General features: G+C 36.5%; 1 protein-coding gene across 1 annotated transcript in view; it reads left to right on the top strand.

The window, feature by feature from the left end:
* Positions 1-14,539, top strand: part of SPRED1 (sprouty related EVH1 domain containing 1) — a 116,449-nt gene that overhangs the window by 83,915 nt on the left and 17,995 nt on the right. Inside the window, exons 3-4 of the mRNA XM_040226971.1 lie at positions 1,585-1,753; positions 3,922-3,971. Coding sequence (XP_040082905.1) covers positions 1,585-1,753; positions 3,922-3,971 — 219 coding nt within the window. The remainder of the gene's footprint in view (positions 1-1,584; positions 1,754-3,921; positions 3,972-14,539) is intronic.

Genomic DNA, 14,539 nt, shown 5'->3' with positions numbered 1-14,539 from the left:
TCTTATGCACTGCTGAGTTTGGTTTGCAGATGTTGAGGGTTTTTGCATCAAGGGTTTTTGCATCCTTCATATTCATAAAAGATGTTGGTACATCGTTGTCTTGTAGTGTCTTTGTTATCAGGATAATGCTGTCCTCATAGAATGAATTAGGAAGATTTTACTCCAGTCTTTTGATAAAGTTTGAGGTGCTATGATTAGTTCTTTAAATGTTTGATATAATTAACCAGTGAAGCCACTAGGCCCAGGGTTTTTCTATGTCACGAGATGTTTGATTACTGAGTCAGTCTACTTATTGGTTATGTATTTATTAAGATTTCTCTTTTTGTTTCTTAATTGGTCTGTCTTATTTTTCTAGTAATTTGTCCATTAAATCTAGGTTATTTGATTTGTTGGTGTACAATTGTTCACAGTACTCTCTCATAACTCTTTTTATTTCTGTAGAATTGGTGTAATAATGTCTCCATTTTGATTCTGATTTCTCTCTTTCTTCATAGTCCTTCTAGCTCAAGATTTGTCCATTATTAAAATCATTTTGAAGAGCCAACTTTTGGTTTCATTGATTTTTCTCTGTTATTTTTCTGGTCTCTACTTTGTCTCTCCTTTCATCTTCATTATTTCCTTCATTCTTTTTGCTAGGTTTGGGTTTAGTTTGTTCCTTAAATTTTAAAGTTATATTGTTGATTTAAGATTTTTCTTTTTTTTTTTTTAATGCAAGTGTTTATGCCTATACATTTTCCCCTTAGTACTTCTTTCTTTGTTTTCTATAAGTTTTGGTATGTTGTATCATTGTTTTCATCCTCTTTAAGTGTCTTATAACTTCCCTTATGGTTTCTTCTTTGATAAGTTGGTTGTTTAATTCCCAGAATATTTTGAATTTTCCAATTTTCCTTTTGTTATTGATTTTTTACTTTATCTTAATTTGGTCAGAAATGCTTTGTATGATATGCATATTCTTTAATATAATGAGATTAATTTGTGGCCTAACATATGGTGTATCCTGAGAAATGTCCCCTGTGCATTTCAGAAAAATGTGTGTTCTGATACTGAATAGACTGTTTCGTATGTCTGTTTGGTCTAGTTGATTACTGTGTTAAATTCTCTATTTCTTGAAGGATAAGGTCCTTTTTACTCACCTTGGCTTTTGTAATTTGTATGCAGGCTGTGCCAGGAACGTGTGCACAGCTGTCTGCCCTATGGCTAGAAGTGGGTATGAGGGTTGGTGCTGCTACTATGCTAATAGCTGAAGTTGACCAAAATTAACTGCAGTTTACTGTCCTTGTCTTTTCCTGAAAATTACAAGCTTACATAGTTACATCCAATAGATATTGTCAGCCAGTTTTGTCTGGGTAGGGAGACAGATACCCGGGGCTTCTTAAGAACTCTGCCATCTTTCCAGAATCTTAATCCCATATTAATTTCTGAATCAAGTGACTTTGTGAGTAGATTAAGTAACAAGACCTCACATTAATGGAGGGATGCTTTTATTAAAATATAACAGCCCTTTTCTCAACTAACTGTATTTAAGAGTTATGTTAGATTTGTTTGATATATGTATAGTAATTTTTGGCATTTAACTTTTGGCAGGTGGTTTTGGAATGTATGCTTAAAAAAGACCTTATTTACAATAAGGTCACTCCAACATTTCACCACTGGAAGATTGATGACAAGAAATTTGGCCTTACCTTTCAAAGTCCTGCTGATGCTAGGGCTTTTGATAGAGGCATTCGGAGAGCTATAGAGGATATTTCTCAAGGTAGGTTGTTTTGGCTGTTTCCTTAATTTATTAGTTACATATAGAAGTGACTTCAAGGGCTCAAAAAGAGGAGAAGTCAGAACTTTCAAAATCCTGCATGTGTGTGTTACTCATATCCTTGTTTTGGTAACTATAAACAGAAAATGTATAATAATTAAATATATGTTGACTCTGGTTATTCTATGACAAAACCTTTCTTCAGTCTTCACCTGATTTTGTTAATAAAGATTGGCAGAGACAGCAACCTATCCCTTTGTGTATTTTACCAGTCTGTTAGATCATAAAGCGTAAAACTTGCAAGTTTAAAAGGGAGGAAGAATATATACATGTAAGACCGGGTTTTGCTTAAATTAAACAAAAGGAAATCACATTAAAAGTCATTTCTTTTCCTAAAAAAAGTCATAACTAAGATTTAATTTGTTTTTTTTTTAATAGAGAGAGAAAATATCTGTTAGTAGAAATAACCTTCTTATACAAAGCAACTGAATAAAAACGTGTTGACAGCATTGTGACCTGTATATTTTGAAGATGGGACTTTAGTAAAAAAATTAGAAAACATGAACTAATTATAAGACAAGCCAGAAGCAAGAACATTGAAAAACTTAGCACAAATATGTATTGTTAGTGAGTGAAGCTGTAGTTAAATAATGTTTTAGCTACTTTAAAAGACTAGAATTTGGTAACCAGTTTTTGATTTCTGATTCAGAAAAAAATTCTATGAAATGATGGCAGTCATTTTATCCTTAGTACAAGAACCCCGTAAATTCTCCCCATATCAGTGTTCTTATTGTTGGCTGAACATGTGAGTCAACCTGGGAGGCTTTTGAAAAATAGAATAACTGATCCTCACTCCAGACCACTTGAATCAAACTACTTGGGGAATAGCGCTGAAGCATTCCTTTTTTTCTTTAAAGTTTCTGTGCATTTCAAATGTGATGAGAAATTACAACTTATATATCATGAATTTAGGCAGGAGGTGGGGGAGGTGAATATGAATCTTTAGATTCTCCTGTAGTGGTTATGGTTCTTAAACTATTGCAAGAAACTTAAAAATTAAAAAAAAAAAAATGATGCCAAATGCCTCATCCAGCAGAGATTCTGACATTGCTGGTTTGAGATTGTACTCTGGCATCAGTATTTTTTTTTTTTTTTTAAGTTTCCCAGTTAATTCTGATATTTAGCTAGTGTGGAAGAAGCAGTACTTTAAAAAGAAAATTTTTATTCCTGGCTGCTGGAATTTTGTGTTTTGAATTAATTTCATACCCACACTCATACTCCCATAAGAGCATACTTCTGTCCCTAGGATCAGATAGAATGGTTTATCTTTTTTTAAAAGTAATTAATAAGGAGAAGCTCATGAACGCCTCTCCAAATAGAGTAGACTACAGTACTCAGCCTTCCTCATTGTTTTTGAACTTTTTTAAAAAATATAGTTGGTAGCATTATTACCAACCACTATTACAGATTTTAAAAATCACACTAAATATTCTTGCTTAGCCTTCTATGATAGTAAGAATAAACTATGCAGCCCTTTCCATAGGTCAACTTTCTCTTCAAGGGTAGCAAATAAACTCGGATACTTTGCTGAAATAAATTCTTATTAATTTGTTGAAACTAAAGGCACTCTTGAATGCAGTGAAAAGTTCTATAGAATCATTGGTGCTCAAAAGTCAATAACAACAAATGGCCATTGATTATCAATAGTGGATTCAGGCTCATTTGTTTTCATTCTTACTAAAGCGACTAAAATCCTAGTTTGAGGTACTGAATACTATTTCATAGGTCAGAGTGTTTAGAAAAATTGAATAAATCATGTGGGTATCTCCTAAAGAAAAGAGAAACGTAATGCATATACTCTTCCTAGCAGTTTGAGTATTTCAGAGAAATCACGGGGAGGACTTAGTAGAGATAGTGAACTTTCACAGAATACATTTCTTTAATAAGTAACTGGAAATTTACCTGTAGAAGAGGAAAACAATCACTTTATTCTCTGTTCTTCTTAACAAAGGGGCAAGTATGAGTGGCCAACATCTGACTAGTTGCTGGGCAGTCCAGAATGATCTCTGATCAATCTTCTATAGTATGTTAGTGATACTATCAGTTAGTCAGCAACTCTATAATCTAAGACAAAAATTCTATGCTTAATCAACTTTTACTTGTTTTCTTAGGATGCCCATCATTTAAAAATGAAGCTGAAGGAACAGAAGACAATTTACAAGTAAGTAGTTTGACTTAAAAGGAATTTCAAAACCTGAAGGATATGGTGGAAATCACTAGCCTTAATAAATAAACAATTCATATAAATTCTTAAGAAATTTTTAGATGCCATATTTGTCAGGAAATGTGTATGTGTATATGTATACATATATACATTTTATATTTAGAGAGAGGTTGATTTTGTTCAGTTTTTTTTTTTTCATGAAAAAAACTTGAAAGATTTTATTTATAATAGCATCAAAAAGTCTAAGGTTCCTAGGAATAAATCTAATAAAAGACGTGAAATAAAAAAACTTGTTAGAAAAGACTGAAATTTTCACAATTAGAAGATTCAGTATTGTTTATATTACAGTTTCCCCCAAAATTGAGTTGTATGCAAACCCATCACAGATGTTTTTGTATAGAAATTTATGATGTGATTCTTAATTTTTTTCTTTTTAATTAATTATTTTATTTTAATTGGAGGCCAATTACTTGACAGTATTGTAGTGGTTTTTGCCATACATTCACATGAATCAGCCATGGGTGTACATGTGTCCCCCATCCTGAACCCCCCTCCTACCTCTCTCCTCATCCCATCACTCAGGGTTGTCCCAGTGCACTGGCCCTGAGCACCCTTTCTCATTGATTGCCTTGCATTGAACCTGGACTGGCAATCTGTTTCACATATGGTAATATACATGTTTCATTGCTATTCTCTCAAATCATCCCACCCTCATCTTCTCTCTCAGAGTCCAAAAGTCTGTTCTTTACATCTGTGTCTCTTTTGCTGTGATTTTGTTCAGTTTTATAAGGAATTGGCTCATTGGATTGTGGGAGCTGGCAAGTCTAAAATCCACAGGGTAGGCAGATAGGCAGGCATCTTGGAAATTCTGGCAAGAGCTGATGTTTTGGTCTTGAGTCTGAAGGCAGTCTCAAGGCAGTCTTCCTTCCTCTTTGTGGGACCTCAGTCTGTAAGTCTTTTCATAGTGGGTCCCTCCCACGTTATGGTGGATTATCTCCTTTACTGAGTCTACTATATTTAGATGTTCATTACACCTTCACAATATTTAGACTGATGTTTGCCCAAACCACTTGACACCATGGCTTAGTCAAGTTTACAAATAAAATTAACCATCACAGATATCCCATTCCGTATGTAAAGTACTTGTATTAAAAATTCATAGAAAAATAAGTGCGAAATGTTGATAAACTTGAACACCCTTAATCTCAGGTAGTACAAATTAACATTCTTTAGTTACCAAATTATCAAAGATTTTAAAAGTTAATTTTTCCCCTCACTGGGTCTTTCCATGAGGTTGACAGATTGACCCTCTGCTAGAGAAAATGTAGATTGGTAGATTGTTTTTAGAAGGCAGTTGGTAATACATATTTAAAAGCCATAAAAATAGAAACATTCATGCCTGTTGATCAAGTGAATGAATTTAAAGGGATAGAGATACTCACAAAAATTTTATAAACAGAATGTTGAGCGTGTGTGTAATATTGATAATAATTATCTAAATAGAATGGAAATGGTTGAATTAATTAAGGTATCTTTGTCATAAAACCTGTAAAAATTTTTATTATTTGTAATTTACTTGCTATGTATTGAGTAGTAAAAAACATAATTATGTGGTGTTATGATCAATCATTACTCAACTAAAATGATAAATAATTTCGTTGGTTGCTTTTGGATTGTGGGATTCTGAGCTGTATGGTTTTCTTATTAGTACTTTTAATTTCATAGAGAAAAAAAATTTATATGTATACCTTATATAAATAATCTTTCATATTATTATAAAAATAGAAATCACCTAAAGATGTGGCAGACTGTTTCATGTACATTTACTATCAGAAAATAAGAATGGTTTTCATTTTGAAAATGTGAGAAGTATAGCAAAGTTCAAAAAATAAAACATAAATATGCTGCCATCTTAACCATCATATATATTTTAAAATATAGCCTTAAGTGTTTTTCTGTACAAGTCAATGGGTATACATGTGTTACTATGATATCATTGTACTATTGATTTTTGCTGAAACTTCACTTAAATAGAGAATATTTTTATGTGCCCTTAGTGTTTCAGGTTTACGATTTTCAATCTTTATGTCTGTAATTTGCTTTCAGTGGATGTATCCTAACATATTATATTTATTATACATTTAAGAGTTCTTATTTGTGTTTTAATATATGAATCTATTTATTTTATTGACAGCTAGTTATTATTTTATAAACAGTGAATTTCAGTTAATTAGGTGTAAGTAAGTAATAAAATACAAAATATATTTTTTAGTTAATTGTTTTCCAAAGTTCTGTTTTGTTCTGGTATCAAGGAAAATAATGCTGGACTGGATGAATCACAGCCTGTATGCAGGACAAGTTAGAACCAGACATGAAACAACGGACTGGTTCAAAATGGGAAAAGGAGTCAGTCATGCAGTTCAGTCAGTTCAGTCACTCAGTCGTGTCTGACTGTTTGCGACACCATGAATTGCAGCACGCCAAGCCTCCCTATCCATCACCATCTCCCGGAGTTCACTCAGACTCACATCCATTGAGTCAGTGATGCCATCCAGCCATCTCATCCTCTGTCGCCCCCTTCTCCTCCTGCCCCCAATCCCTCCCAGCATCAGAGTCTTTTCCAATGAGTCAATTCTTCGCATGAGGTGGCCAAAGTACTGGAGTTTCAACTTCAGCATCATTCCTTCCAAAGAAATCCCAGGGCTGATCTCCTTTAGAATGGACTGATAGGATCTCCTTGCAGTCCAGGCGACTCTCAAGAGTCTTCTCCAACACCACAGTTCAAAAGCATCAGTTCTTCGGTGCTCAGCTTTCTTCAGAGTCCAACTCTCACATCCATACATGACCACTGGAAAAACCATAACCTTGACTAGATGGACCTTTGTTGGCAAAGTAATGTCTTTGCTTTTCAGTATGCTGTCTAGGTTGGTCATAACTTTTCTTCCAAGGAGTAAGCGTCTTTTAATTTCATGGCTGCAGTCACCACCTGCAGTGATTTTGGAGCCCCAAAAAATGAAGTCTGACACTGTTTCCACTGTTTCCCCATCTATTTCCCATGAAGTGATGGGACCGGATGCCATGATCTTCGTTTTCTGAATGTTGAGCTTCAAGGCAACTTGTTCACTCTCCTCTTTCACTTTCATCAAGAGGCTTTTTAGTTCTCTTCACTTTCTGCCATAAGGGGGAAGGAGTACATCATGCCAAATGCCAGGCTGGATGAATCACAAGCTGGAATCTAGATTGCCAGTAGAAATATCTACAACCTCAGATATGCAGTTTTCAGTATTTAACTCAAATGATGATACCAATTAATGGCAGAAAGTGAAGAGGAACTAAAGAGCCTCTTGATGGAGGTGAAAGAGGAGACTGAAAAAGCTAGCTTAAAACTCAACATTCAAAAAACTAAGATCATGGCATCCGGTCCTATCACTTCATGGCAAATAGATGGGGAAAACATGAAAAACAGTGTCAGATTTCATTTTCTTATGATCCAAAATCAATGTGAACAGTGACTGCAGCCATGAAATTAAAAGACAGTTGCTCCTTGGAAGAAAAGCTGTGACCAACTTAGCATATTAAAAAGCAGAGACATCACTTTGCTGACAAAGGTCTGTATAGTCAAAGCTGAGGTTTTTCCAGTAGTCATGTATGGATGTTAGAGTTGAAACATAAAGAAGGCTGAGTGCTGAAGAATCGATGCTTTCGAACTGTGGTGCTAGAGAAGATTCTTGAGAGTCCCTTGGACTGAACAGAGATCAAATCAGTCAATCTTAAAGGAAATCAGTCAGTCCTAAAGGAAATCAGTCTGAATATTCATTGGAAGCACTGAAGCTGAAGCTCCAAAACTTTGGCCACCTGATATGAAGAACTGACTCACTGGAGAACACCCTGATGCTGGGAAAAATTGAGGGCAAAAGGAGAAGGGGGTGACAGAGGATGATATGGTTGGATGGCATCACTGGCTCAATGGACATGAATTTATGCAGAGTTGGAGACAGAGGTGGACAGAGAAGCCTGGTGTGCTTGCAGTTCATGGGGTCACAAAGAGTAGGACACGACTTAGCAACTGAACAGCAACCACAGCAATCAAAGAAAATACGGGCCTGGAAATGGGGAAGCGTTTTCTAAATTGCTCCCTATGAAGAGAGTGAATTTAGTTAAAATTCACCTATTAAAAGAGTTTTTTAACATTCTGCTTTGGTTTTGCTTCATTTCTACATATAACATTGTACAGAGGAATAACTTCTGCAGGATTTGTTTGCAAACTTTGTAAATATCACAGTCAGTGGTTTTGTAAAAACCATTATCTTATTTTCTTAATCTTACTTCCTTCTAGTGCCATATATGTCAAGTCTTTGGTATGGAGTAGTAAAATGGGCAAGATATGAATGAGAAATAATAAATTTATCACAGAGGCAAAAAAAAAAAAAGTAAAAATTTAGAAATAGAAAGGGATCCAGGGGATCTTTCCGACCCAGGGATCAAACCCAGGTCTCCCACATTGTAGAGAGACACTTTACCGTCTGAGCCACCAGAGAAGCCCAGATATAGAAAGGAGGAGCCTAGTGAAGAGAATTACTGTATAACCAAAGCAAGAAGAGTAGTTACTCTGTTGCTGGCTGCTTGGAATATCTGCTTCATAGTAAAGTCTCTATTGCCTCCAGTCCAGCAGGTTACACAAGCACCCCTAAAACAGTTATTTATATTTTATCTTCATTAGACACTTAAGCACTTGCTTGGTTTTTATTTTCATCATAAAGTAGAAAATGTGCATTGTCACTAGAGACTCTAAAATAGGCTTCCACTTAAATGTAATTTTCAAAGAGCAATTTTTATGTCAAATTTTAATTCTTGGTTTTTACTTACTGTGATATTTTTAAAATAGATTCTTAAATTATATTCCTTTTGGTGGAATCTGAATCTTGTCCCTTTGAGAAGGTGCTGTACTTGGTGGGTTGTTACTTAACAAAAAGCATATGGTAGGAATGATGACTTCCAAAGGTAGGCCATAGGAGATATTGCAGCTTCTTTCTGGCTCTCTCATTCACCATACTGGAGGATGCCAACTGTCGTGTCATGGGGACACTCAAGCAACTCTGGAGATGTTCTTGTGGTGAGGACCTGAAACTTTGTGACAATAAACATGTTCACGAGCCATCTTGAATGCAGGTCATTCACCCCCAAATGAGACTTCAGATGACTGCAGTCACAGCTAATGTCTTAACCGTAACTTCTGTAGGGAATGTGAGTCAGAACCACCTTGTTAAAATGTTCCTGAATTTCATAACCTAGAGAAACTAAAATAATAAATGTCATTTTACGCCTTTAGGTTTTGGGATAATTTGTTCCTGATACAAATTTTGCTACCCATAATGGGATGTTGCCATAACAAGCACTTTAAAATGTGGCATATAATTTGAACTTGGGGACAGTAGATAGAAGCTTAATGTTAAGCCTTTGAAGAGACTGCTGATGATGACTGAAGTGAAAATGAAGAAAACCATGTTGGAAACTAAGAAGGAAATCACTGTTAGATAGTAGCAGAAAGTGGAGCAATACTGTCACCTATACTGATATGTGAAATAAATAATAAGTTCTGCTTATGCTTATTGATAAAACAGAAGTTGGCAGAAATGGGCTCAGGAAGGACTCCTAAGCAAACAAATAAAAAAAGAAGCAGGACTTGCTGGTTTTGAAAATTCTCATCCTCTCAATATATTGAACTATGCTAAAATTAGGACATGGCTTCCATGCAGAGAGAAATCTAGAGCACTCAGATAAGTTTGTCTAAAGATGAAGCCAGTGTTTTGACTATAAAATCCTTTGTTAACATGTTTTCTATATAATCAGAAAGATGTAAGATGAGCCTCAGAGAACTTTTTAATCAAAGTAAGAGGGCTTACAGCAGATTAAGGGTGTTCTTAGAAGAAATTCGAAGTAGAGAAGAGTTTAAGTCAGATTTATGACTATAGTTTTTGTCTAACAGAGTGAAGCTCAGTAAGATTCACAAGAGACCTACAAAGTTTTCAAAAGAGTTAATTAGCAAAAATATCACCAACCTAAGGCGTGGCCCCTTAGATCCCTAAAATTCTACTGGCAGAAAGCAGGTTTAAAAATGTTGTTCGTGTAAAATTTGATTACCTTTCATAAAATGGAAAGATAAACTCAGACGTGGAACCAAAATCTCAAAGAGCAGAGCCAACAGCTTTGAAGAATTATTCCCATATTCAAGGAACTTCTAACATATTCCCACCTTGATTATAGAAATACTTTGGATCAGCGACATTCCCATTTTCTCTTACTTTGAACCAGAAGGTTTTATAGCAGTTATCCTCTACCTGTCCTACCATTGTATTTTGGTTGTATGTGGGGCAGATCATTTCTCTCTTTAGTTCACAGGTCCTCAGAATGAGAGAGAGAAAATGTACTTATTCTGTTAGTGAACAGCTAAGTTGCTCCCGAATTTCTCACTTAAAGAAGCTATCAGATAGTAAATGTTCTTTGTGGTAATTTATTATGCAGCCATAGCTAACCAGTACCTAAGCAGAAAAGGAAAATGATTAGAATGAAAGCTAACATTTATAGTCATTCACTTTATCTTACTCCCATTCTGAACTTCTTTAGATATACATATACCTTAGGCTAAATTCCATCTTTCAAAAGAAGATTGTATTACATCTTGGTTTGATAGTGCATTTATAGCTAAAAGTATGTTTGGGTAGGAAAAAAATCAGTTCTTATTAGTTTAAAAAAATTCTGAGCCTGATAATATATATGTGATATATTAACTTTCAGTTCAGTTCAGTTCAGTCGCTCAGTTGTGTCCGACTCTTTGCGACCCCGTGAATCACAGCATGCCAGGCCTCCCTGTCCATCACCATCTCCCGGAGTTCACTCAAAACTCAACGTCCATTGAGTCGGTGATGCCATCCAGCCATCTCATCCTCTGTCGTCCCCTTCTCCTCCTGCCCCTAATCCCTCCCAGCATCAGAGTCTTTTCCAGGGAGTCAGCTCTTCACATGAGGTGGCCAAAGTACTGGAGTTTCAGCTTTAGCATCATTCCTTCCAAAGAACACCCAAGACTGATCTCCATTAGAATGGACTGGTTGGATCTCCTTGCAGTCCAAGGGACTCTCAAGAGTCTTCTCCAACACCACAGTTCAAAAGCATCAATTCTTCGGCGCTCAGCTTTCTTCACAGTCCAACTCTCACATCCATACATGACCACTGGAAAAACCATAGCCTTGACTAGACGGACCTTTGTTGGCAAAGTAATGTCTCTGCTTTTCCGTATGCTATCTAGGTTGGTCATAACTTTTCTTCCAAGGAGTAAGCGTCTTTTAATTTCATGGCTGCAGTCACCATCTGCAGTGATTTTGGAGCCCCCCCCAAAATAAAGTCTAACACTGTTGCAACTGTTTCCCCATCTATTTTCCATGAAGTGATGGGACCGGATGCCATGATCTTGGTTTTCTGAATGTTGAGCTTTAAGGCAACTTTTTCACTCTCCACTTTCACTTTGATCAAGAGGCTTTTTAGTTCCTCTTCACTTTCTGCCATAAGGGTGGTGTCATATGCATATCTGAGGTTATTGAGATTTCTCCTAGCAATCTTGATTCCAGCTTGTGCTTCTTCCAGTCCAGCATTTCTCATGATGTACTCTACATACAGGTTAAATAAGTAGGGTGACAATATACAGCTTTGATGTACTCCTTTTCCTATTTGGAACCAGTCTGTTGATCCATGTCCAGTTCTAACTGTTGCTTCCTGGCCTGTATACAGATTTCTCAAGAGGCAAGTCAGGTGGTCTGGTATTCCCATCTCTCTCAGAATTTTCCACAGTTTCTTGTGATCCACACAGTCAAAGGCTTTGGCATAGTCAATAAAGCAGAAATAGATGTTTTTCTGGAACTCTCTTACTTTTTCCATGATCTAGTGGATGTTGGCAGTTTGATCTCTGGTTCCTCTGCCTTTTCTAAAACCAGCTTGAACATCAGGAAGTTCACAGTTCACGTATTGCTGAAGCCTGGCTTGGAGAATTTTGAGCATTACTTTACTAGCGTGTGAGATGAGTGCAATTGTGCTGTTGTTTAAGCATTCTTTGGCATTGCCTTTCTTTGGGATTGGAATGAAAACTGACCTTTTCCAGTCCTGTGGCCACTGCTGAGTATTTCAAATTTGTTGGCATATTGTGTGCAGCCCTTTCACAGCATCATCTTTCAGGATTTGAAATAGCTCTACTGAAATTCCATCACCTCCACTAGCTTTGTTCGTAGTGATGCTACCTAAGGCCCACTTGACTTCACATTAACAGACATAGGTGATTATAGAATATTGACTAGAGTTCCCTGTGCTATGTAGCAGTGATTGTTGTTTGTCTCTTTTATATATAGTAGTGTCTATATGTTAATCCCAAACTCTGAAAAGGAGTTTTTCTAGTAGAGAATAGAAGATTGTCTTTATGGGCAGAGGAAATGACGTACAAAGAATCAGAATTGTGAAATATCAGATGGTCCTGGAGAGGAACAGGGTAGTAAATAATCGTAAACAAAAAGTTATTATAGAACTAAAACAAATAATTTCACGATTTGTATGGAAATACAAAAAACCTCGAATAGCCAAAGCAATCTTGAGGAAGAAGAATGGAACTGGAGGAATCAATTTGCCTGACTTCAGGCTCTACTACAAAGCCACAGTCATTAAGACAGTATGGTACTGGCACAAAGACAGAAATATAGATCAATGGAACAAAATAGAAAGTCCAGAGATAAGTCCACACACCTATGGACACCTTATCTTCGACAAAGGAGGCAAGAATATACAGTGGAGTAAAGACAATCTCTTTAACAAGTGGTGCTGGGAAAACTGGTCAACCACTTGTAAAAGAATGAAACTAGATCACTTTCTAACACCACACACAAAGATAAACTCAAAATGGATTAAAGATCTAAACGTAAGACCAGAAACTATAAAACTCCTAGAGGAGAACATAGGCAAAACACTCTCCAACATAAATCACAGCAGGATCCTCTATGATCCACCTCCCGGAATACTGGAAATAAAAGCAAAAATAAACAAATGGGATCTAATTAAAATTAAAAGCTTCTGCACAACAAAGGAAACTATAAATAAGGTGAAAAGACTGCCTTCTGAATGGGAGAAAACAATAGCAAATGAAGCAACTGACAAACAGCTAATCTCAAAAATATACAAGCAACTTAGGCAGCTCAACTCCAGAAAAATAAACGACCCAATCAAAAAATGGGCCAAAGAACTAAATAGTCATTTCTCCAAAGAAGACATACGGATGGCTAACAAACACATGAAAATATGCTCAACATCACTCATTATCAGAGAAATGCAAATCGAGACCACATTGAGGTACCACTTCTCACCAGTCAGAATGGCTGCTATCCAAAAGTCTACAAGCAATAAATGCTGGAGAGGATGTGGAGAAAAGGGAACCCTCTTACACTGTTGGTGGGAATGCAAACTAGTACAGCCACTATGGAAAACAGTGTGGAGATTCCTTAAAAAATTGCAAATAGAACTGCCTTATGACCCAGCAATCCCACTGCTGGGCATACACACTGAAGAAACCAGAATTGAAAGAGAAACATGTACCCCAATGTTCATTGCAGCACTGTTTATAATAGCCAGGACATGGACACAACCTAGATGTCCATCAGCAGATGAATGGATAAGAAAGCTGTGGTACATATACACAATGGAGTATTACTCAGCCACTAAAAAGAATACATTTGAATCAGTTCTAATGAGGTGGATGAAACTGGAGCCGATTATACAGAGTGAAGTAAGGCAGAAAGAAAAACACCAATACAGTATACTGACACATATATATGGAATTTAGAAAGATGGTAATGATGACCCTGTATGCGAGACAGCAAAAGGGACACAGATGTATAGAACGGACTTTTGGACTGTGAGGGAGAGGGTGGGATGATTTGGGAGAATGGCATTGAAACATGTATAGTATCATGTAAGAAACGAAGCGCCAGTCTGTGTTCGATATAGGATACAGGATGCTTGGGGCTGGTGCGCGGGGATGATCCAGAGAGATGATACGGGGTGGGAGGTGGGAGGGGGATTCAGGATTGGGAGCTTGTATACACCCGTGGCGGATTCAGGTCAATGTATGGCAAAACCAATACAGTATTGTAAAGTAAAATAAAGTAAAAATAAATAAATAAATAAAATAAAATTCCCATGCCAGATAGCCAATCCTATGACACAAAAAATAAAATAAAATAAAACCGTGGAGTAGGAACCATGGTAAAGTGACAAACCTATACATGCATTTGTTAGTGCTTTTGTTCATTCTCAAAATTTCTTGTTCATCTAAAGAAAACACTTAAGTTTTAGTGAGGCCTAGATGGCACCCCACTCCAGTATTCTTGCCTGGAAAATCCCATGGACAGAGGAGCCTGGTAGGCTGCAGTCCATGGGATTGCTGAGTCAGACACGACTGAGCAACTTCACTTTCACTTTTCACTTTCATGCATTGGAGGAGGAAATGGCAACCCACTCCAGTGTTCTTGCCTGGA

The sequence above is a fragment of the Oryx dammah genome, unplaced genomic scaffold (assembly GCF_014754425.2).
Source record: "Oryx dammah isolate SB20612 unplaced genomic scaffold, SCBI_Odam_1.1 HiC_scaffold_26, whole genome shotgun sequence".
NCBI classification, from domain to species: domain Eukaryota; kingdom Metazoa; phylum Chordata; class Mammalia; order Artiodactyla; family Bovidae; genus Oryx; species Oryx dammah.
Note: the sequence above shows the minus strand (reverse complement) of the source record. Positions and strands in the feature narration are given on the sequence as shown.